At 39.7% G+C, this 25,000-nt stretch overlaps 1 protein-coding gene across 4 annotated transcripts in view; it reads left to right on the forward strand.

Moving 5' to 3' along the window:
• Window positions 1-24,410, forward strand: part of LOC123503296 (6-phosphofructo-2-kinase/fructose-2,6-bisphosphatase 1-like) — a 64,582-nt gene extending 40,172 nt beyond the window's left edge. Inside the window, exons 1-11 of one of the 4 annotated variants that reach the window (XM_045252955.1) lie at window positions 4,016-4,163; window positions 8,003-8,128; window positions 8,456-8,577; window positions 8,691-8,864; window positions 9,192-9,345; window positions 9,700-9,803; window positions 10,276-10,494; window positions 10,697-10,785; window positions 10,913-11,058; window positions 11,169-11,296; window positions 20,361-24,410. In XM_045252955.1, the coding sequence (XP_045108890.1) occupies window positions 4,031-4,163; window positions 8,003-8,128; window positions 8,456-8,577; window positions 8,691-8,864; window positions 9,192-9,345; window positions 9,700-9,803; window positions 10,276-10,494; window positions 10,697-10,785; window positions 10,913-11,058; window positions 11,169-11,296; window positions 20,361-20,420 (1,455 nt within the window). In that variant the 5' untranslated portion in view covers window positions 4,016-4,030 and the 3' untranslated portion in view covers window positions 20,421-24,410. Of the gene's footprint in view, window positions 1-4,015; window positions 4,164-6,503; window positions 6,528-8,002; window positions 8,129-8,455; window positions 8,578-8,690; window positions 8,865-9,191; window positions 9,346-9,699; window positions 9,804-10,275; window positions 10,495-10,696; window positions 10,786-10,912; window positions 11,059-11,168; window positions 11,297-14,954; window positions 17,732-20,360 lie in introns of those variants that run through there. The other 3 variants (XM_045252952.1, XM_045252954.1, XM_045252953.1) reach the window with 3 other exon arrangements.
• Window positions 24,411-25,000: the final 590 nt, after the last annotated feature.

Below are 25,000 nucleotides of genomic sequence, written 5' to 3' on the forward strand. Positions count from 1 at the left end.
TCTCTCTCTCTCTCTCTCTCTCTCTCTCTCTCTCTCTCTCTCTCTCTCTCTCTCTCTCCCCTTTGGTCACACACACACACACACACACACACACACACACACACACACACACACACACACACACACACACACACACACACACACACACATTGATAAACATATGGATAAATGAATGAATGCATAGATAATTTACCAGATTGATGCATAACTTTTGATTGGCATGACTATGAAGTGCAGTAGTCGTAGTAGTAGTAGTAGTAGTAGTAGTAGTAGTAGTAGTAGTAGTAGTAGTAGTAGTAGTAGCAGTAGTAATATTAGTAGTAGTAGTATCGTTAGGTTAGAACTACTACTACTACTACTACTACTACTACTACTACTACTACTACTACTACTACTACTACCTCCACCATTACCACCACGAAGGAAGGGGAATATGAGAACAGAGGAGTCACTACAAAGGTTGCACCGTTGGAATGGCTGCAACTGGCACGCCACGTATGGACAAACAGTGAATGGACAGTAGACAACATTCATTAAGGTCTGGGCTGCTGTGTGTTGTCTCTGGTGCTTGTGACAGGCTGTGTTGAGGATGTTGTTGTGTTCTGTTGTTTGTTTCCTCCAGTGGCATCAGTTTGGTGAAGGTATTTTTTTGTTTGATGGAGGGAAATCAAAACAGTCCGAGGATTCTATTAACCTTTTTCACTGCCTCATTTTTGTTCCCATAATTCCCTAGGGTCGGTATTAACAAACAGTCTTAACTATGGAAATTTCTCTTAGACAAGCTTTCTGTCTCAACTTTAATCTTAAACTCCCGAATCGTTCTTGGAATTGGTCTTAGATTTGTCATCCTTCAATAATTCCCGACCTTAACTCATTCTCTGGCATAGAAACACATGAAGGAATACAGATAATGAACCATAATGAACCGTGATGAACCACCAAGGGCAAACAAAAGATAGCGAGGTTGTAGCTTAGATGAAATTAAGTGTAACCATGAACATCTTAGCGAGATTAAGATAAGTTACGTGTGGAGGTCTGATAAGATAAGTGTTGCGGTGTTATGTGTGAGAACTGAGGGAAGGAGGAGATGGAGGGAAGAGAGAGAAAATAGATGAAGGGAAAATGAGAAAAATTGCAAAGGGATGGGAGGGCAAGAGAGAACAACAAATGCAGAGAGAGAGAACAACAAGGGATGGAGGACAAGTGGGAGAAGAAGAGAGAATATGTTTAGAGTGCTTGGGATGAACATTATGCAGAGAGAGAGAGAGAGAGAGAGAGAGAGAGAGAGAGAGAGAGAGAGAGAGAGAGGGGAGGAAGATGAAGGGAAAGAGAGAAAATGGGAGGGAATGGCAGAGCAACTGGGAGAAAGAAAAGAGTATCATTAAAAGTGCTTTGAATGAACAGATGCAGAGAGATTTAGGCAAGAGAAAGAGAAAGATGAAGAGAAAGGGAGAAAATGGGAAGTGATGAGAGCAGCTGGGAGAAAGAGAAGATAATACGTTATAAGAGAGAAAAGAAAGATTAAGTTTATTTGGGAGAAATCACCTCTTAGGAAACATACCAAGGAAATTTACTTGAAAAAAAAGAAAAGAAATAGAGAAAGAGGAAAGAATGAACGCAAAGAAGAGAAAACGGAGCGAGGCGGAAGCAATGAAGGAGAAAGAGAAGAAGAGAAGAGGCAGTCGATAATCATAACTGACGCAACGAACTGTCTGTCTCCTGGCGGAAAAAAAAAAAAAAATGAAGCCACTTGTAAGTCTTCTGAGTACTGTGTTGCTCCATGTGGCAGATGGAGATTAGAGATGGGATGTGGTGTGGATGGAGCGTGTGTAGCATGTGGTGGGAGTGTCTGTATCCATCTGTGTTTAGTGTTTACAATGCGAAGTCCATCAAGTCGTTAGGTACACCAAGAAGAGTCTGTTTATCACGTGCCTCGCTCCTCCTTTTGTCTTTCTTTTCATTAGCATTCCCTTCTTGTCTTTCTTCTGTTCTTTTTCTTCGTGTTCTTTTGTTTATTGTTTGTTTATTGTTAGATACACGTTAGTATAGGGCAGCCTCCTGGCCTAGCCCCTGCCACCTACTACTACTACTACTACTACTACTACTACTACTACTACTACTACTACTACTACCGCCGCTGTTGCTACTACTGCTACTAACTACTAACTACTACCTACAACAATAACGACAACATCATCAACAACAACAACAACTACAACTACTACTACTACTACTACTACCACTACCACCGTCGCTGTTGCTGCTACTGTTACTAATTACATGTGTGAGTGGAAATTCGCCTCCCAATGGCAATGTTCCCGCAGTTTTTATAGTTTCTCCATTTTTATTTATTCATTTATTTATTTATTATTATTTTTTTTCTTTTGCGTCTGAGAGAAGCATTTATTAGGTTATTGAGGGAGAATCATTACTATTGTTACATCTTGGCCGGTGTTCTGAATCGCTGCACTCTCTCATTACATTATTTGCAAGGCTACAGAGATAATTAGCTGGGTTCATTAGAGTATTTTTCTTTATAATAGTGAAAACACCTCAAATACACGTATAATTAATAGATAAGCATACAAAAACAAATATTTAGATAGATAAGGATCCCCACTAGTGTTTCTTCCTGCATGATAGTAAAAGTACATTAAAAACTCTGTATACTTTCATAGAAGAGCATACAGATAGATAAGATAAGGGTCCTCAAGAGTGTTTTTTTATTCATTAGTTTTTCATTTATACCATGTGGGCTTTTCACGGGAATTTCTGGGCTAAAGGGGATACTTTTTGTGGTACCTCCTATCTCAAAGCTCACCCGCTAGGAAACCGTTGCCCCGAGTGAGGAAGCCCAACCTACACTCTGACCGTGGACAGGATTCGAACTCGTGCGCTTGAAGACCCCTCGGACCCCAAAGCACGCGTGGTTCCACTGTTCCACTGTTTGTATGTTTACTTCACTAGCGCGTTGTGATGTGGTATGCATGTGACGGGAAGAGTTACGTTACCTTAGCTTACCATGCCCAACCTACACTCAGACCGTGGATAGGATTCGAACCCGTGCGCTTGGAGACTCCTCGGACCCCAAAGCACGCATGGTTCCACTGTACCTTGAGTGATAAGACGATCTACCCGAATTCCCAGTAATCTGACATCAAACAGAATAAATAATGTTGATTTAGTGACTGACCTCAATATGGAATGTTACTGCAAAAGATACTAGCTCAGCCATTTAAAGTACCCCTGGAAATCTTGTGAACTCCTGCGTTAGTACATTAAGAGTCTGTATATCATCTGCCTCTCTTCCTTTTGTCGTCCTTTTCATCAGCATTTTCTTTTTGTCTTTCTTCAACTGTTCATCGTCATTCTTCTCTTCGTTTGTGTTCTTTTTCTTTAGTCCACCAAGAGTCTGTTCATCACATGCCTCGCTCCTCTCATGTCATTCCTTCTCATCAGCATTCTCTTTGTATCTTTTTTTCAGCTGTTTATCGTCTTTTTTTTTTTTTTTTTTTTTTTTTTTTTTTTTTTTCTTCTTAGCTTGAGTCAGTGTGTCAGTCAGTCAGTCAGTCAGTGAGCCAGTCAACCACTCAGTCTTATCTTTCTCTATCTTCTGTGTCATTTGTTTTTAACCTGTGCCTAAATCATTATCAAATTAGTCGTTTAATTTTTCTTTTTCTTTTTCTTTCTTCTTCTTCTTCTTCTTCTTCTTCTTCTTCTTCTTCTTCTTCTTCTTCTTCTTCTTTCTGCACTGTCTTCTCTTTTCTTACCATTCAGTTTACATCCCCTTCCTCCTCCTCCTCCTCCTCTTCTCTTGTTCTAGTTCTTGTTCATCTTTTTGTTCTTGGTTATCGTCGTTTCACTTCACATGCACAGGCAATTATCTGTTATTATCAAGTTGGCGTAGAAATAACAAACGTGAAAAAGAACAAATAACTCATATGGATCGTATGGAATCCTTACAGCAACCACGGAAGTGTAAGTGAAGTGACACGTTTTCTATGGGTGTTGACACTCGTAGTGGGAGAGCATGGGAAGGCGCGTGTGTGTGGTTTGTAAAGCAGACAGCATCAGGTGTAGGTCTTGCATTAGTGAGGCTTTAGGGCTACGGCAGTTCGGTGGAGTGCTAGAGAAGACAGCTGTGCCTAGTGTATGTTGCTCAGGTGAGGGAAAGGAGAGATAGAGGTGTTATGTTATCAGTAGGAAATGTCTGTTCTTCCTCTTCTTGCTTCATACTCCAAACATCTTGCTCATTAACTCTTCTTCGTGTTGTCTTCGTGATCTTTCTTCTGTAGGGAATGAAAACTCTTGCCATTTTCCTTATTTTCTTCTTTTTCATTTCTTCCTCTTATTTATCTCCGTGATTTTTCGTTGTGTAGGAAAGAAAGCACTTGGTAATTTCTTTCCTTTTTAATTTCTTCGTATTTTTCTTCTTGATTTTTGATGCGGAGGAAAGAAACTATTAACATTTTCTTATCTTCCTCTTTGTATTCCTCTTCGCGTTTCTGCCGAGTAAGGAAGATAAACTAATGATTCTTCCTTTTCCTCCTCGTGTTCCTCTTCGTCATTTCTGCTACGTAGGCAAGAAAGCACTCACTCTTCCCTCCGCATTTCTTCCCTGTATTCATCCTCGTGATTTGTGTTAGTCTCATATGCGGTGATTAGAAAGTTAGCTTCCCTCATCTTCTATGCATTTTCTCCGTTAATGACATGTGATAACTTTCTTCGCCATTACTCAGTCTAATCATTGTTGTTGTTGTTGTTGTTGTTGTTGTTGTTGTTTGTATGTTTACTTCAGTAGCACGTACTTATATAGTTGTGATGTGGTATGCATGTGACGGAAAGAGTTACGTTACCTTACCTTACCTTACCTTAGCCTACTCTAACCTTATTTCATCTAACTGTACTACATTATCTTACGTCTTCTATATTTTTCCGTTCCTTTCCTTTCCTTTCCTTTCCTTTCCTTCCTTCCTTTCCTTCCCTTCCCTTCCCTTCCCTTCCCTCATCATACGTTCCCCCTGCTTAATTAACTTAACCTAACCGTACCAAATCTTACCTGAGCGAATCTTTACCTTACGTAACTTAACCTGTCCATACCTTACATACAATAAAAATGACCTTACCTGACCATTCTGTAACTGATCTAACCTTATCTTAGTAAGCCTCTATTCACCATACTTGACCTTTACTTTACCTTCCCTCACCACCTAAAATCACCGCATTCCACCATACACCTACCTACTTACCTTGTTTTTACACGTATCCCTCGAGTAATGATCCGCGGGGCAGTGTGGGAAGAGGAAGACTGCGAGGTGAATGGATTACAAAGTGGATAGATTGCAAGATACGCGAAGCTTCACCAGAATTTCAGTTGGCTTCAGTAGGTCAGTGGGTCACGCTGGTGGTGGACTGGGCTACAAGTTTTCGTGAAATGGAGCAGTTGGTGGAATTTATGACGAGAGAGAGAGAGAGAGAGAGAGAGAGAGAATGACCTTGCCAACATCGTCCTTAAAGTGTATGACTCCACTCACTGCTCTCTCTCTCTCTCTCTCTCTCTCTCTCTCTCTCTCTCTCTCTCTCTTCCTTTCTTTTTTCTCTTCTATCTCTTCATCTACCTCACTTTCCCTCCCTTTCTCGTTTTCCTCAAGCAATTTTCCTTCCTTTTTCCTCTTTTTCCCTTTCCCCTGTCCGTCCTTCTCTCTCACCTTTCCTCCTTCACTCTCTCTTGCTCTCTTCCTCTCTTTCCCCGCCTCCGGATCGATGGCGCTACCTGGGAACGTTCACGTCCCCAGAGAGAGAGAGAGAGAGAGAGAGAGAGAGAGAGAGAGTGTGTTGCAGAGAATTATATAAACAAGTTACGAGCAGTGAAGCCTTGCATATATACCTCATGTGTGTGTGTGTGTGTGTGTGTGTGTGTGTGTGTGTGTTACTAGTGTCAAGCAGAAGCAGAGACCTTGCAATATGTCTAAATTTAGGATTTGCGTTTGTAGGCAGGTACTTGATTTACGTCACCACCACCACCACCACCACCACCACCACCACTACTACTACTACTACTACTACTACTGATTGGGAAAAAAAAATACGAGGTTTATCCAATCTTGTTTAAATTTCAAACAACCAAAATTATCAAGGCCTTTAGATGCACAACAAACATCACCACCACCACCACCACCACCAGACTACATTCAATCAAGCCGTCACTCAGTAGTCAATAGCCACGAGATGCGAGTCAGAGAGAGCGCGTGGTTACATTCCTCCACGTGTCTTGGAAGTGACGATCAGTGGTCACGGCACAGGGAGGGTCGGGGGTTGGGGTTGATAGGGGTGGTTAGTATGCTTGGGGTCTACTCGTGGTGTCTCCTTGGGTCTCCTCTGGGTCACTTTACGCTGGTGTCAGTAATGCATCACTGCGCAGCGCCACGATTCAGTATTACTCCAACTCTTGCGTGGGTGTCTTGTTGGTCCTTTGTGTGTGTGAAGAGATGGTAGAAGGGTGGACGTGATCAGCTAGAGATAGATGGGTTATTACGACTGCTGCTGCTGCTGCTGCTGCTGCTGCTGCTGCTGCTGCTGCTGCTGCTGCTGCTGCTGCTGCTGCTGCTGCTGCTGCTACTACTACTACTACTACTACTACTACTACTACTACTACTACTACTACTACTACTACTACAAAGACTGATTGCTATTATTGTTACGACTACTGCTAATTCTACTAAGACCGCTTTACTGCTGCTTCTACGCCTGTTACTACTACTACTACTACTACTACTACTACTACTACTACTACTACTACTACTACTACTAAATGCGTGTATTTAGGCATGATTGTTTCTGCTTTAATGAAAAATAAACTGTATGCAAATGTATACTTGTTTATATTTCGAAGGGAAAACGGAATGAATTAAATTATTACTCTGTTGTATATATTTTGCGCTGCTAACTCAGTGATACGAGCTTTCTCTCTCTCTCTCTCTCTCTCTCTCTCTCTCTCTCAATATAAATGAAGGAAACTTTTATTGTATTGATGTACGTACGTATTATTCCTAAATCTCCTATCGTTACACACACACACACACACACACACATTATGACCGGATCGTAAAAGTGTTGAATTATTATCGTAACTTGACTTTTTTTCTGTGTACTTAATTGATCGCTCACGTCATCTTGCTCAGCTGATAACTCAACACATGTTCATCAGTCTCTCTCAGCTTTGATGCAAGCCTGACAGTCTTACCACCTCATCCTGCTAAGAAGTATGTCATTCTCCCAACTCCCTGTCAGTCTTACTTCAATCCATGTCTCACTCTATCTTCACTCCATTGCCCATATTCAGAAATGTCTTCCCTTCTCACTACGACAATTTTTCAAGGCCAAAGAGACAACTAGCCAGGTTTTCAAGACTGTTTCTCCTTTCAGTAAACTAGAAATCTTGCCAATCCATCACCAGAATCTCAAAATACTCTTCAAAACACGAGTATCTTCAACTGGAGCCCTTGGAAAGCAGTGATGGTGAGAGAGCAAGGCATTTCAGAATACGTGCCCATCTCTCACTCTCTTCATACAGTCAGACAGTCATACACTCAAAGAAACAGTCACTCAACCAGTCAGATACTCAGTTATTTAGTCAGTTATTAATCTCTTTATCTAACCAGTCACTTTTCAGTCAGTCATCCTTCACATCAGCCAACGACTCAATTATTCACTAAGTTACTCGCCATATCATCCAGTCATTCATTTCCTGTGTCACATATTTATGACATTATCCAACTAGTCAGTCAATCAGTTAGTCATTCATCTTATCAGCCAACCAATCAGGCACTCAGTCATTCATCCAGTCACTTCACATAGTCTGTCCATCATTGACCCAACATTGTACAAGTCAGTCAGTCATTCCCACAATCAGTCAAGCAGCCAGTCACAGACAACCAATCTTTCAACCAGTCACTCATCACTCAATCAGTCAACCACTAACAGCCAGTCTTCTTCCCTGCAGAGGCCGGCATGGACTATGTCAACACTCCACATGTGGTGGCCATGGTGGGGCTGCCGGCGAGGGGCAAGACATACATCGCCATGAAGCTGGCCCGCTACCTCAACTGGGTGGGGCTTCCAACTAAAGGTAGGTCATCAGTAGCAGCTCCTATGATTCCACTATAGAACACAAATCTTTATCATGTGTGTCTACTTGTTTCTTTGTACATAGAATATTTTTTCAACTTGTGCTTTCCATCTCTAGCAATATCCACAGAAATTCATGTTAATGTAATATATAATGTAATAAGTTGCAAGAATACAAGATTATGATACACAGCTTGATAAATATATGAACATACAGTCTAATATATAATGTAGATAAAAGTATGCAAATCTACAATACATATGACAGTAAGTTTTGAGAAAGCACCAAGACCACTAATGATAATATACTGATGCTTTGCCTGTGAAGTGTTCAATGTGGGTGACTACCGCCGCCAAGCCCTTGGGAACTACCAGGGACACGATTTCTTCCACCCAAGGAACAGGGAAGGCACCAACATCAGGAACAAATGTGCCCTGGATGCCCTGCAGGTCAGTGGGGCAGGGGATATATATTGCTGCTATGATGTACACTGTTTATTGATACAGAGGTGTGAATTTAACAAGGATCTACTAATGTGTTTGTCACCTGGGGTATCCTACAGGATGTGTGTGAGTTCCTGCAAACAGGTGGCATGGTGGCAGTGTATGACGCCACCAACACCAGCATGGAGCGACGGAAGCTGATTCATGATGTTGTGTGTGAGCGCATGGGATACAAACTCTTCTTCATTGAGTCCATCTGCAATGCCCCTGCCATCATTGAGACCAACATCATGGTGAGGACCTGGACTAATCTGTGCCTTAAAAGATTTATTATTACATTACTTACTACCAGTGTGTGAGTGTGTTTGGATGCAGATTTTAGGTGTATGGAATTATAATGAATTTTACTTTTTTTTTTTATGTAAGGGGAAAACCAGCCAAGGGCAACATAATAAAAAAAATACCCACTTAGTTGCTAATCCCATTGCAGGTAAGAGAGAATTAGGCAAAAAAACCTCCCTCTTAAATTAAGTAAGTCATAGGAAGTTGGAAATACAGGAGCAGGTAGAGAGTTCTAAAGTATAAACAGAATTATGACTAAGTACTTTTAAAATCTTTAGGAGTGTAAGGTCACCAACCCAGACTACACCAACATGGAGAAGGAGGACGCCGTGAAGGACTTCCTGAAGCGTATTGAGCACTACCGTCTCTTCTATGAACCACTAGATGAGGAGAAGGAGACCAAGTACAGTTTTATGAAGATCTATGATGCTGGTAATGTTGGCAGCCCTGTCCTGTGTCCTTCCATCACTTGCAGATAATGTTACAGGCATATACTTACCTACTTGACATTCTTTTGCTTTTCTGTGTCAAGTTTTGTAATGTTCTGTTATACTGAACAGATGTTATAACTGGTCATAATGCAGATGGAAACTTTTCTTCTCATCAAGTGTAAGATTCATTATAACTAAACAGGTGATTGATGTAATAAGGACTACGTATACTAATAACCACAAAGATACCTGTAACTTGAAAGATAATAAACAGTCTCATTATTTAGTTGAAGGAAAGTAATCAGTCTCATGTAAAGTTATAAGGTACCAACCACATTCTGTCCCTTGCTTGCAGGTCGGCGAGTGGTGGTACACAAGCAGGAGGGCCACATTGAGAGCCGCATTGCTTATTACCTCATGAATATCCACATCACACCGCGCTCCATCTACCTGACCAGGGTGTGTATCCATGTCAGTACTTTGTGCCAGTGAGAGAAGGGGAGGGCAGCATGTAGGTGTTCTGTGCTAGCTGGGGACTGCCATATGTAACTTTGGTGGATTCTTGTAGCTTCCTTTACTTTGTAATGTTCTTATGGTTTGCCAGGACTGATATAAGGCCTTTATTTGGTGAATACATTTCCAACTCAATGAATGGATAAAAGAGGTAATTTACACATGACAGTCTCTCTTATTCTTGATATACGTATAGGCAGTGGTCACAGTCATGCCAATATCCATGTTGTTTCCTCAATATATAGTTGGGTGGTGCCTTGGATTGGTCTGTCATGGTACCTCTGTTGAGACTAAGCATCTGGGTATTGATTAATTGATTGGTGCTCTAAGCATGACCTGCCATCATTATTGGTCTGCACAGTGCATGATACATGGTGACAGCAAACCCTTAGTAAGTGGAGTGACTGATCCCTTGCAGCATGGTGAGTCTGTCTACAACCAGCTGGGGAGGATTGGAGGGGACTCAGACCTCTCCTACAGGGGTCGGCAATATGCCAATGCCCTTGCCAAGTTTATTACAGAACAGGATATCACAAACCTGCGTGTGTGGACGTCCTGCATGAAGAGAACCATCCAGACTGCCTCGGGCATTGATGCACCACAGGAGAGATGGAAGGCACTCAATGAGATTGATGCTGTAAGTAATTCTCCTGGTTGAATATTCAATTTTCTTTTTTATTTTATGAATTCTTTTCTAGATACAAGTGATTTTTAGTTTAATGATTTGGTAGTTCCTTTCAAGAATGTGATTGTACAATGCTACTAGACTTACATTTTGCCATTTCAGTGCACAAAATGAAACTGTCTTTATCTCCTGTTGAGACTGACTTACTTTTCAGGGCATTTGTGAAGGTCTGATGTATGAAGAGATCCAGGAGCAGTACCCTGAGGAGTTTGCTGCCAGGGACCAGAACAAGTACTCCTACAGGTAAAGACACCACCAGGCCTCTTCACAGACACACAGCACCATTGATCACAGAGGCAGCAAAGTATAACAGTAACAGTCTGTGTAGTTTGTGGACCAGTGGAGTGAGGGCTGGCCTGTGTTCCTGCAGGTATCCCCGCGGTGAGTCGTACGAGGATGTGGTGGTACGGCTGGAGTCTGTCATCATGGAGCTGGAGAGGCAGGAGAATGTGTTGGTGGTGGGTCATCAGGCGGTGCTGCGCTGCGTGCTGGCTTACTTCCTTGACAAGCCTGGAGGTAAGAGAGAGAGAGAGAGAGAGAGAGAGAGAGAGAGAGAGAGAGAGAGTTTTGATGATCCTGCCACAACAGAGACCTCCATAACCATCCACCTACCTGTCTCTTCTTAGTGGAGCTGCCATACCTGAAGGTGCCACTCCACACCATCATCAAGCTGACCCCTCAAGCCTATGGATGTAAGGTGGAGTTCTTCAAGATCCCCATTGACTGTGTTGACACCCACCGATCCAAGCCTGTGGTGAGTATGCCTGTTGAGTGTTTGTTCTGAGGTGGGTATTGAGTGATGCATGTGTCAGTGTGTACAGGTAGGTGGTTAATGAATGTGTGTGTGTGTGTGTGTGTGTGTGTGTGTGTGTGTGTGTGTGTGTGTGTGTGTGTGTGTGTGTGTGTGTGTGTGTGTGTGTGTGTGTGTGTGTGTGTGTGTTTGGTAAGATAACCAGTGTGTTGTATGTGTGAGTATAAGACAGGTGTATTGCTAGGTAGTTATTTCAGTAGTGCATGTTGTAGTTCCTGTATAGTGTATAGTAGGGAGAGCAAGGTTTGTATCTGATGTAGCAGGCAGTTATGTGAAGAGCAAGCCCACGCCAGTCGGAGGTCTTGGTAAGTACGTCCCTTGTCCATTGCAGCAAGGCTGAGGCATTCCATTGCTTGTTTTTGTGTTTTGTCCTCATTCATACATCAGGGATTTATGATAGTTTGATGGAGTGAAGAAGCACATTTCCAACTAAATAATATGGCTGCTTTTTTCATTATGTTGCCAAGTGATGTCAACTAATACAGGTTGTGGAGAGACCATTAGTATGTAACTTAAGGTCCATACCATTGAAAACTCTACTCAACAAGTCATGCTAACACTGCATGTATAAGAAGGTAGTGCATGCATTTCCTTTCTGGTCATGTGATCTGGTACCTTTCATCTGTTGGTAGCCTTGAATTTACATGAGAACACGACTCCTTTTTCATCAGTGCTTTGGCTCACTCAAGTGCTGCCTAGTTGCATTGCAGCTCAAGCATGACTTTTGCTATTTACTAACTTCTAAAGCTTTATTTGGTTATTTATTAATTTTATTCTTTCATTTGGTTATGATAGGAATGAACACTAAGGCTGAGCAGGTATTGTTCATGTATAGTGGCGTGTCTTTAGTTGTGTGTGGTAGACAAGTATATATTAATGGCAAATTGATGTACTGAATGTTACACAAGTACTCAACATTTGATCTGCAGTCCTTACAAAGAATAAGAATGTCTATGCATGTTTAGCAGTTATTTTAAGCATTATAGAAAAGTACACACCAATTCAAACTTTATGAGTGGTTCAAGTAGAATCTAAAGTTGGCAGTTCATAACAGTACGAACTTGACTTGAGTCTGACTTACTCATCTTGTAATCCAACTGATTTTTTGACATGTGAACATTATGATTAGTACTTGTTCAAGATTTAGTGATATATAGAAAGGTTTGACATCTTTAAATACACTTAAATTTCAAGTGACAGGCTGTACTTAATTGTAAAAAGAATATTGAGGACGAACAAAGAACTAGGTGTTCAAAGTTTGTCATCCTACTGGAGTGAAGTGTGAAAGATTAAGTGTAGTGGGTGTTTCAGTAGCAGTATGTTGGTTGTCTTACTAGTCCCACATTAATGTTAGTGTTATATGTTATAGCATCATGTGTCGTAGTTGAAGATGTGTTTGAGATGTTACATACACTCAGCAGAAAGGAATGTTATAATAGCTGCATGCTGTACCTGGGAATGAAACTTTTCTTTATAGCTTGATTTTCCAACAGTAATTGTTTAAGAGGAGAATTCTTTCATTTTGTAATTTGTGATTTATTTCCATGGGTGATCACTCATGGGAACAATGAGCTGTAATTTAGAGGGAATCTGTCTGACACAACCAGGTTTCATAATTCTTTGTGTTGAGTGTAAACTATGTTCATTTATATGTGTAAATTTTGTGAGAGGCAGAAAGTTTGAAACTTTTTTGTAGTTGATATTATCACACTATTATACATTGCTCTTTTTAACAAGTTTTCTTAGAAAGGACAGTTTTGTGGTATTATGGAAGTTAACTCAAAGTGGTCTGTGTGTAGCTTGGAGATGTGTTAGTGTAGCAACTCTTAGCTTGTGCTTGTAACATGGAAGACTGTTAGTGGTGCAGGCTCACATGGGGATAAACATCATGGGACATAACACATGCCTGGTCTCAAGGCAGTAAGATACATAATCTCCAATACACAATGTATGAACTTATTCTATTATAGGCCATGTCTGTGTGTGTGTGTGTGTGTGTGTGTGTGTGTGTGTGTTGGTTCATCACGTCTCACTCTACACAAGACGCTGAGACGTGTTTCAGATGTTTACTCGTTGTGCATTGACCCCACTTGGTTCAGCAATGAGCTGGACCAGCCCAGTGTTCTATGTCACTGATCTGTGTTCACTGTGTCTCCTCCATGCAGTCTGGACTTGGCCCCAGGCTCTTCAGATCAGGGAAGGTTGCAGCATGTTGGATGTTAGAAGAGATAGTCAGCCAGATTAGAAGATACAAGTCAAATTTTGATGGATTTTGTGTATCCTAGAAATTGGTTAATTGAATTGGCACTGTCCTAGAAAGAGCAAGACTTTTGCCCATGTAATGGGTTGCACAGAGTTTTTGAGGATGATAGGTGGTAATTTATGTTATGTTAGATTGTACTTAGTGGTCTTCTGCTTAGTCAGTGCAGTACAAAGGAGGGAAGGAAGACCTTCCAGTGAGGGAGAAGAAGGTGGCTCGGTAAATAAGGAAGCAATGAGGGGGGAAGCTGCGATATAGTATGAATGGAAAAGTTGTGTTTGGAGACAATAATCCTGGAACATCACTGCCTGGGGTGGGAAGAATAATCAAAATAGTCATTGTTGTTATAGTAATGTTTAGCGACTGTATATATTTAGGAGCTGCTACTACGTGTAGGAATTGAACTTGTCTTGCATGATGTAAATGGTGGTAATGATCCTAGGCAAATTAATACATACATCTTATTCTAGTGGATTACATTGTAATAGTATGCGAGAATCAAACTGTTGCATGCACAACTTTTCCATCAGATGTTAAATTTAACCACACTGTAAGAGGAATAATCTTGGGATACATAAACAATAAAACCTTTGCTGGCTCAGAAAATCACATATATTCTTGATGGAAGTCAAGTTTCAAGCAATAGATATATTGATGAAATGATGGATTTAATAAGGATCATCACAGCAGTTACAAATCATGCAGCTTTTAAATACGTAAGAGAGATTCTGGCATGGCTTTATTGTTTAGTATTCTTATCAGACTGGAATTCTCCATTTAAAACTCATTAATCTCAGGATAGTAGCTTTACTCACCCTTTACTAGCAGTGCAGTATTAATATCAAACTTTTTTTTTTTTTGTCCCTGACTTCTTGGGTGTGGCTAGGTGTGTTCTGATTGTTTGTTTGTGAGAAGTGTCTCTCTAGCTTTGTGATGTACATGCAAGTCTGTGTGTCCTTCCATGAAAGAGTGACTGTTAAGATGTTATAAGAGTTTCCTCTCTGTGATGCACAATCTTGATAGTCTTTTTGACCCTGTAACTAATGGTGGAAAACACCTTTAGTATCAGGTTTTGCACTGCCATAATTGTTAAGCATAGTAAACCAATAGAATTCAGTGGGCACTTCTTTTTGACCCTGTAACTAATGGTGGAAAACACCTTTAGTATCAGGTTTTGCACTGCCATAATTGTTAAGCATAGTAAACCAATAGAATTCAGTGGGCACTCATTGCTGAGTTTCATATTAATTATAATTTGAGGAAGCATCACGGAGGGGCTGTGAGTGGCGGGACACATGTGCTGTCTGCCTTTGTGACGGTGTGGACACTGTGCTGTTATAGGTGACGAGCAGCGATGAGGGGAAGGAGGAGGACATGCGGGGCGCAGCTAGTGGATCAGGTGGTGACGTGATAGATGGCGTACAAGTCAGTGTGTTACGAGGACTAGTCGAAGGACTGTCCGTGGGTGACAATAGACACATCCAGGCAGAGGAGAGTTTGCAGGGGGCAGTGGGTGGTGTGTCTTTGTTGGAGTCTGCCCAGTCACTCTCAGCATTCAGGAGGCCAAGACAATAATCTGTTGTGGAGATAGATGGCTCATGTTTATTGTTCAATTTATTCATAATTTTATCTTTTTAAGTCCATTGCCTACCTATATGTTAATTTAGTGAATTAAATCTAATGTATCTTGCAAAGAAAATGTACAGAAGACATGCATGTGCAGCTGTTGTATCTTTGGTGTTCATTGTCAGTGATGAACCATGAAGGTGATAAGTGGTGCAGAACCACCAGCCTGTAATGGTTCAGTCGACAGTCCCCACTGTGTTCTGCCTAATTTAGCGATAAGTGTGGCACAAAACCCAGACCTGTGTATGGGATCAGTGCTTGTCTTGGAGGCCACTGGGAGATGAAAAGACTTGTGTTGCTACTGTATGAGGGTCAAAATCCAACTGGCTTCCATTCCAACTGCATACTATCATTTGATAGTAACTGCATGTCAAACTGAGTGTGGCTGAGGGAAAAGAAGTGTTCCTTACATGCAATGGTTCCTTAATGTGAGGCCACCGTGCATAAAGAAAACATCAGTATGTTTTCACCTTGAGACATGTCCCCTTCCTTGGGAATTAGCTCATTCCTCCGGCCATGATGTCCCTCAGGTTAAGAAGTGATCCACACACTTATTGAGCCAACAGGTCTCCTTTCAGCAAGTGATCAGTAAACAACATAACTCATTTCCACAAATCTTGAAAAGATTTAGATATTTAAGTTCATGGTGGACTGAAAACATGTCTTCTGTACACTTTTTTATTCAGTGGTACTGTAATTTAAAAGAATATATTCTCTTACAGATGTATTTTAGATTTAACATATACTACTAATTTATTTTTGTGAGATATTGAATTTTATAGTTTCATATAGAAGTATAGAAAGCAAATTTTTTGCAATACTATCTTAAAATACGTACTGGACAACGTGGAACCTCCACCATCACCATCATGCCTGAGAGGAGGACACAGAGACACACTGGCATGGGGATGGCCGCCACACTCCCAGGTTGTGCTTGTCTCACAATGCCTTCTCATTGTGCTGGAAATACAGGCATTGGAAGGGAAAAGTGTGGTGGTCTTTCTTGTTTCTTTATAAAAGGAAAATAAGATGTGTATGTTTATATCTTGTGTGAAGCTTAAGAAGTTTCATAAAAGATTTATGTATCTTATATGTACTTTATTAAGTTAAATGTAAGGTCAAGGGGTTCAGGAATGATAAGAAGCTAGGGTTTTATGATTTTGATTTTAATTTCTGCTTTATATTTCAATTCTTCTCTCAATATTTCATTTTTGAGAAAGTTTAGAAATTTATGTATATTTTACCAGTCTTGTATGCACAGCCTGTTCATTAAATAGGCTGGGATGTGTTGATGCTGCTTGACTTGCACCTTCAATTCCTGTGTGAATTAATTCAGACCTGGGACACACTGGGGGCTGGGTGGCACAGTGATGGAGTCTCCCACACTCTGCCTGTGGCAGTGAGGGGGAGGTTCAATGCTTGTCCATAATTCTGTTGTGGCTAACTCATCTTACTGCACATGTTTCTTGGTGCAAGTTTCCCCACTTTACACAATCAGTTTTGTGTAGATCCAACTACAAAGGTTTGGAATTTATTGCATTTATATAGATGTTGATTGCATACTTACTATAGTACTGTTTATGTGGAAAAAGCCTCTTGAAAATGGGTTTGTCATAATGTCAAAGCAATAAAGTCCATTGGAAGCAAACATTGGTCCATGTCCAATATTTTGCTCTGCATCCTAAGGCCACCATGAAGCAAACAAGCTTTCCTCTGCTGAGCCACTCAGATCGACCAGTGTCTGAGCAGCACACAGCAATGCATGCAACACAGTGGACCTTTCTCAGTGGGACGGGCTGTGCCTCCTGACTTGCCTTGTTTTGTTAGTGACTTCTACACTTTGTGCACTCTTATAGTGATTATATTAATTGTAACAATGCCACTCGCATCACTCTTTATTATTGTTGTTATTCTTAGTGTCATTATTGTTATTATCATTATCATTATGTTTTAAAGTATGTTTATTTAGATATGCTGCTCTAGTACATACTCAAGAAACTGTTGAGACAGTGGTAAAATATTTATTCTATGATTTACAAGAAATTTAATTTTCTTAATGGAAACTGTCTCAGTAAATTGAAAACAGTGATGCACTCTGTTAATTACTATTAGATTTCTCATACCTGGCATACAGAACTCTGTACTACAATCATTAAGTCTTGACATTTGTACCACAAACCCTGAGCTATGGTTAGGATAGTGTAGGATTAACCTACTGTGTATTGCTGGCCAGCAAGGCCAGCCCTCTGAGACACTGCTACTGTAGTTAGCACAATGATAGGTAGCTAACTATGATGGGAGAACATGTACCCAAGCACAACAATGGCATTTAAATGACAGTTAAACATATCACTTGGTTTAGTCTTGAAGGTGTAATATTCTTTTGCACAAGGAAATTATGTTAATTATGTTGAGGTAGAGATTTCATTTAAACAACCAGAGGTTTTCTTTGGTTACCTGTGGTATTTCATAAATCATGTCTTATATTTTTATTTGCACATCTGAATTACCTGTGTATTAAAACATGATCCACCAGCACTTGAAACCAGCATGTCATGTATTGTTGGTGTGTTTTAACAATCTTCTGTTGGAGTGACTTAGACTTCTTTGATGGCACAGCCAAGTGTGTTCTTTATTTTTAGTTTCTGCTTAATTAATCTATGCGTGTGTGTGTGTGTGTGCTCTTCTGTAGCCTTCTGTAGCTTAACACTAGTGACCAATTCTGTTTCTGCTTAGTTTTTTGCAAAGATATTTAGTAGTTGCTGCCTTTCATATCTGCAGGTGATGATTTCTTGGCACTGATGATTTGTGTGTGTGTGTGTGTGTGTGTGTGTGTGTGTGTGTGTGTGTGTGTGTGTGTGTTTCACTGTTTCACTGTTTGATCTGCCGCAGTCTCTGACGAGACAGCCAGACGTTACCCTACGGAGCGAGCTCAGAGCTCATTATTTCCGATCTTCGGATAGGCCTGAGACCAGGCACACACCACACACCGGGACAACAAGGTCACAACTCCTCGATTTACATCCCGTACCTACTCACTGCTAGGTGAACAGGGGCTACACGTGAAAGGAGACACACCCAAATATCTCCACCTGGCCGTGGAATCGAACCCCGGTCCTCTGGCTTGTGAAGCCAGCGCTCTAACCACTGAGCTACCGGGCGTGTGTGTGTGTGTGTGTGTGTGTGTGTGTGTGTGTGTGTGTGTGTGTGTGTGTGTGTGTTGAATTTCATGGAATTAATTTGCAACCTTAAGGTTGTGTAATATTCCTTTACTCACTTTGGAATTCCTATTCATTATCTGCACTTGATTGTTGCAAAGAAGTAAGTAAAACCTAACCATTAGTTGTTATGCAGTTGGTCGAGTTAAAACAACCTTTTTGAAGATGAAGTAAAAATTTTTGCTTTCTTAGATTATCTCATGATTATAGTATATTGATACACACTCTTCTCACACTGCTCGGCGGCACAGAACACTTGTTGCTGTGACAGACTGAATCTTGTGCATTTGAACGGTTCACTTTATATATATATATATATATATATATATATATATATATATATATATATATATATATATATATATATATATATATATATATACTTTTACGATAATTTCTGATGCCTTTATTAACTTAACATAGATAGTTGTGGCAAGTAATCATAGATTACTAACTCTTCGCCAACTGGAGATGATAAAGCTTTGTTTCAAGTTAACATAGCATGAACGGAAAAAAGTAAAGAAGCATTAGTATCTCAGAAAAGTAAATTCAAATGAGTGATGTGCAATTCTCATTGTGGATGTGCTCTAATTCATGTCTTTATATATAAAATGGTTCTTTAAAGTTGATATAAAAGATGCATTTAGATAATTTGGTGCAGTGATGTGTAGTTAGTACAATTAGTTGTACTTTTGGGTCTAGTATAGTGTTTTGATGAGAAAATGAGTGAAGATGAGAAATGCAGAATCACAACTGCCAATGAATTAAGTTTTCTTGAAATTGTACAAAAAATATGCAAAGTTGTTGCTTGTTTCATCACGACCTGCATTTGTAATTGATGGGAATATTAGAAAACTTCTTGGCAGTCAAGATTTCTGATACTTGTAGCTGTTTTCTTGGAACTTTTGATGTAAATGTAGGTTTGCACATCATGTGGCTCATCTTTAATGATGCCATCACCTCACTACTTGCATACAGTTTTTGTGAACCTCTGTAGGGAGAGAGAGAGAGAGAGAGAGAGAGAGAGAGAGAGAGAGAGAGAGAGAGAGAGAGAGAGAGATGCAGGTGCAGCAGTGGAAGGTAAGGATGGAGAGGAACACGTTGGTGTTGACACATTTCCACACCGAGTTTTGGAGGTGTGGCACGTTGTCTTCTCTGTCACTGCCTGTCAGTTGACTTCGAATCAGACAATAGGGGAAGATAATTTCGGGTACAGAACATTATAAGGAAAATTTATGTAAATGCAAAAAGGAATATATGGATGAAAGGCGAAAGCACAATACTAATTGCTGTGCTTTCATTTTCACTGGGATTATTAATTATATACATTTTTTTAAAAAGGTAATTAGGAAGTAAGTATATCTAAAATTTCTTGCTCACTTGATATAATTCTAAACCTCGGATAAATCTGATAATTTTGTGTGCCATAATGTTTGATCAGGAAATAGCTTTTTTGGGAAATAAATGTTCAAAATTATAATGTTTATCAGTTTTCCTGTAAATTTAGGTTAAATGTTACTACATATTGTATATTCAAGATTATATTTTAGAGAAAACTTGATATATTTTCTGGGATTTATCAGTGTTATGCAAGCATGCAAGCACAAGTACATAATGCATACACACAGGAATGAGACACTGTTTTAGCTCTTGGTTACTATGTTTTTGCTGTTGACAATATTCATTTTTCATAGGATGATAATTAATTTGGTGCTCAGCTTAAGTTAACACATTTGGTTTTCATAGTTAGATGATTTAGATAATTAAAGAATAAAATTCCTCTTCACTTGGAGATGGCACATGTACCAGTTGGGTGAAGCTTTGAGGAGTAGGCAGGTGTGAGGGAAGTCTTGCCCTCTGTGGACAGCCGTCATTACGGGCTGTGGTCCTTTTATCCCCACAGGACTGTAGTATTGGGAGAAACCCTCAGGATGCTCTGGTGACTGTCCCAAACCACTACTGAGTCAGCGCGGCACCTCCACCAGGCACTGGCCGGTCTCCTCATGGCACCACGTGAGAACTGTTCAAACCACAGCCACACTGGCACTCTGGCATTGCTGGGCCACTCCTCCTGTAACAGTGGCCAGGCATCTGTGTAATGCTTTCCTCTTGTGACTAGTTTTGTTTTATCGCAGTGACTGGTATGTTAGTGAGTAGGTGTGCTCAGTAGGAAAACATTTAGACTGCTTACAGTACTCATTACTGTGTAGCTAAAGAAAGACAACACTTTCATTACTTGTCATAGCATCTCAATGGATGACAAAAACTGAATGGTCATTGTGTGCAGAGTTGTATTTTAAATCTTACCATCCATTACTTTGCAGTGTCACTTTCAAGTTGTGTGGTATTCTAGTTACAGGATGTGTATGGCAACTTCTCTTGAAATACATACACTTAACTCACAATCCAGACAACATCATGTAGCAGTAGTAACAGTGTTTCTTGTCACTGTGTTATCAGTTTTGAATTTAGAAAAATATATTGAAAACTCATGAGAAAATGCAAACTGAGAGTTCAATAAGTTAGTCTGAAAGTGGAATGAAAGTAGTATTATGTTTTGATGATTTACATTGTTAGGAAGATTTACTTAGTTACATATTTAGCAGATTTGCTTTTACTTGGACACAAAACTGAGTCAGACTTCAATCCTGAATCTGATGCTGGATCTTCAAGATGTCTTGTGACGAGTGTTGAGGCAAGGTAGTACCTGACCAGACCTTGGGTTGTCAGTGACTGCTGCCAAGGTGAATGGATAAAAAAGTTGCTCTGATATCTGCCAGCTGGATCACAAGCCATCACTGGTGCAGCACAAGTTGAGAGGCAACACAAGCAGCATTCATAAGATCATTAAGCAAGTCTAGCTCTAGACTTTCAGGCTGAAGAGGAAGGACTAAGTGATACTGAACGTGTGTGTGTGTGTGTGTGTGTGTGTGCGTGCGTGTGTGTGTGTGTGTAGTTTGCAGTACTCCACTTAGTTTGATGCTAAGAGAATATATTAACAATATTATGGCAATAACATGTGGCAACAACAGTTTAGAATGAGACTTGGTGTATCTTTGGTGGGGGACTGGCATACTGCTGGCCACACAGGAAGGGGCAGTATGTACTTTTTCACTGGCAGTGTGTATCTAAGACATGCTGTCTGCACTGGAGTATTATTGTTGTTATTATTATTATTATTATTATTATTATTATTATTATTATTATTATTGGAGGAGGAGGTAGAGAAATGTATTATTATTATTACTATTATGATTATAATGGGGATAAGGCATTATTATTATTATTATTATTATTATTATTATTATTATTATTATTATTATTATTATGATGATGATGATAATTGGGACAAGGCCTGCAGGAATGCGTTGAAAGGACTGGGAATCTTCTGTGTTTTTATTCCCACATTCAGGAGACATGATACCTTGTCTAGGCTTACCCCCTTGAAGGGGACTATCAGCCAGGTATGTAGATTATTTTTATCATTATTATTATTATTATTTTTTTTTTCATTATTATCATGATGATGGAGATTTTATATAAGACAGTTTTTGATATTGAGAAGCACAAGCTTGTGTCATTTTGATCTTGTCACCGTAAGCAAACATTACTAGTGTCATGAGTGAGGTGCTGGGCTGGTGTGTGTTGGCCCACTTGGTGACGGTGTAGGGATCGGGGGCACACTTATGAATCAATGGCAAAACAGAAACTGAACTTTGTTCATTTTTCTAGACTATCATATATATACTGTATATGCAAGAGATTTTAAGTGCACAAAAGTCATCTGGTCAAGCAGTCCCTGTGTCGCCTTGCATTGCACATGCTGGGATACAAGCAGTACTCACCCTTGTAGGGGAGAAACTTGAAGAGTTTATTTATACTGAATATTGATGCATAGTGAAAGAGGCTAACAATAATACTTGCACAACACTGCTTTGCTTGCTGTGATCAGACCAAATCTTTGTGTTGCACAAGTGTGTGAACAAAAAGCTGTACTTCCATTGCTTTCAAGCACTTATGATGCATATGGATAGGGTTGTAGTTGTTGATACAGTTTATATACTATTTATAGTTTTATCACAAAAAGTCTGGGAACTTTTTAGTATTTGTGTCAGTACAACAGTTGTGAATCCAGTGAGAGAAGAAAAGCAGCGATCTCATTTCTTTGTGATGGTTTGGTTGTAAGCCTCCAAATTAGCTCTTTTTCTAAATGTGAGTGGTTGATATTGGTGCATTATTGACAGAGTTCCTTGTGGAAGTGAACAGCCCTGTGTGCACCATGTGTGCAGGCAGTGTTCCCGACGGCCTTTGTGTTGTGATGGACAATGAGGTGTGCTCAACACTTGATCTATTTATTTGTTTGCAATAATACAGCAGTGTTGATGAGCAATGGTTTGGGTGATGTGGTATCACAGGATTGTACTGCTTTATAACCGGTTAATTTGATTTTAGAAATAAACTTTCCTTTCCTTCATCTCTTTGGTTGACTTAAAAGAGAACTTGCTTGCTGATGCCTCAGCACCATTACTGATGTCACTGCTTCAAGTTAATTTATTAAATTTTTTTGAAGAATCTGTAATGGATAGATTGAAGTAGACCACTATTCTTTACTTTATGTTTGGTACACTTGATTATGTCTATATGGAAAATATTTGATTTAGTGACAAACTTACTATGATTATGAGGGATATTGTTTGGGTTTAGTATTATCAAACTTTAAAGTATAGTTTATTGTCAATGCAAATATATAACAATGTAAAACACAATTATGATAGAGGCTATACTTTGGATGTGAAAAAATGTACCTGAGAAACTTGCAAATGATGTCAGGTATTACATGCATATTTATCGCAAAATTACATGTCATAGGTGAACTGGAGCACTGAATGGAATCTGAAAAGTTAAATGAACCTAATACATACTTATCATTGTAGAAGCATTATGTGAGGGTTTTTAATGAATTAGCGACCTGATGGTGTGGCAGTGTCAATGAAGGCAGAAAGAGCAGGGGGATTGAGGCTGAGAGCTCTGGTGGTAGGTTCAAAAGGTTGCAAGTTTGTGAGCTGCTACCAGGAGTGTAAAGCCTGACCTATGTGAATGTAGAAGGTTGCTTCCAAAATCAAAATAAGGTAGAGCAGGCAAGTGGGAAGGCTTCAGATGAATGTTCATGTGGCATCAATGTGAAGAGGTTGACTGTGATGTTTGTTGTGAAGGCTGCTGTGGTACAGATATGGAAGATTGCCTCTGTAAAGTATTACAACATCAGTCTGCCTTCTGACTGTCACAGGAGGAAAGGGATTAGTTTCATAATGGACTCACAAGTTATTACATACATATACATGTACTACTATATTTAATTGTGTATCTGAGTGTAGTTTGATATGTCAAAGGTTCTGAACCACTTCTAATAATGCATCATGTGTATTCTCTTGGATTTCAAACACTGCATAAATATTAAGAAGTAATGTTCCTTAGTACTTAAGATTTAATACTTTGTTATTAAGTGATGACTTAAGCTTCAGAGTTTGAAGTACAGATTTTTAAAGTAAGAAAATATTTTAACTATGAAAGCAAGGTGAAAATCAAATTATTTTTATATAATTCTTAAAAGTGTTGTTGCAGTGATATTTCCCTATAGGAGAGGGAATGTGAGTGGCTGATGAAGAATAAGACTGTAGCAAATACAAAACTGTGACAGTCAAGAAAGGCAACCACGTACAAGTGTGTGTGTGTGTGTGTGTGTGTGTGTGTGTGTGTGTGTGTGTGTGTGTGTGATGGTACAGTAAGGTTTGATGTAGCGTTATTTCCTCCTGTACTTGATGTTTAGCTCTGTTGGAGTGTCCTGATGATGGATACAAAGCAATAGTGTACGATGCTTTTTATTGCAATTACTATGCTGGTTTTTATAATTTATTTTGTTGACGCAATTTCCATAAAACTTTGCATTATCCAAGTTTATTCTTACTATCCTTTTCATTCTGCATATTTATGGGAAGTGGCTGGTTACCTGAAGATGCACTGAAGGGAACAGCAAGATGACAGCAAGCCACCTGTGTAGTTACAACTGATAGCAGTACTGGATTGGTTTTTTCATTACTTTATGGTCACAGGACTGCTTTCATAAGCATTGCACATCAGTCTGGTTCTCATTGGTGTTCTTTTCTCATTGATCCTATAAAGTCCATTTTAAATGGAGAGAGAGAGAGAGAGAGAGAGACTTCCATCACAATTATTGAAGTTAAAAATTGTTGATTTCAGCAATTTCAAATTTCAAATTTCGCGGTTGACAGGTGATGGCATGCAAGAGAACATAAGATGAGATAGAACATGAGAAGCACCACGAGTGATATCTAAGGATGAAAAAAGTGATATAGGTCCAATGATAGTGCTTCTTTTAATGGAATTTTAGTGTTAACAATAACTGACGTACGCAGAGTGGCAGCGTGGCTGAGGAGAGGCATAATAAAGACAGCCAGGGAAGCAATAAGGAAAACACGTATAGCAAGAAACAAAAAGGTGAGTAAATAACTATCCCTAGAACCA

Source organism: Portunus trituberculatus, chromosome 13, assembly GCF_017591435.1.
Source record: "Portunus trituberculatus isolate SZX2019 chromosome 13, ASM1759143v1, whole genome shotgun sequence".
Lineage (NCBI taxonomy): Eukaryota > Metazoa > Arthropoda > Malacostraca > Decapoda > Portunidae > Portunus > Portunus trituberculatus.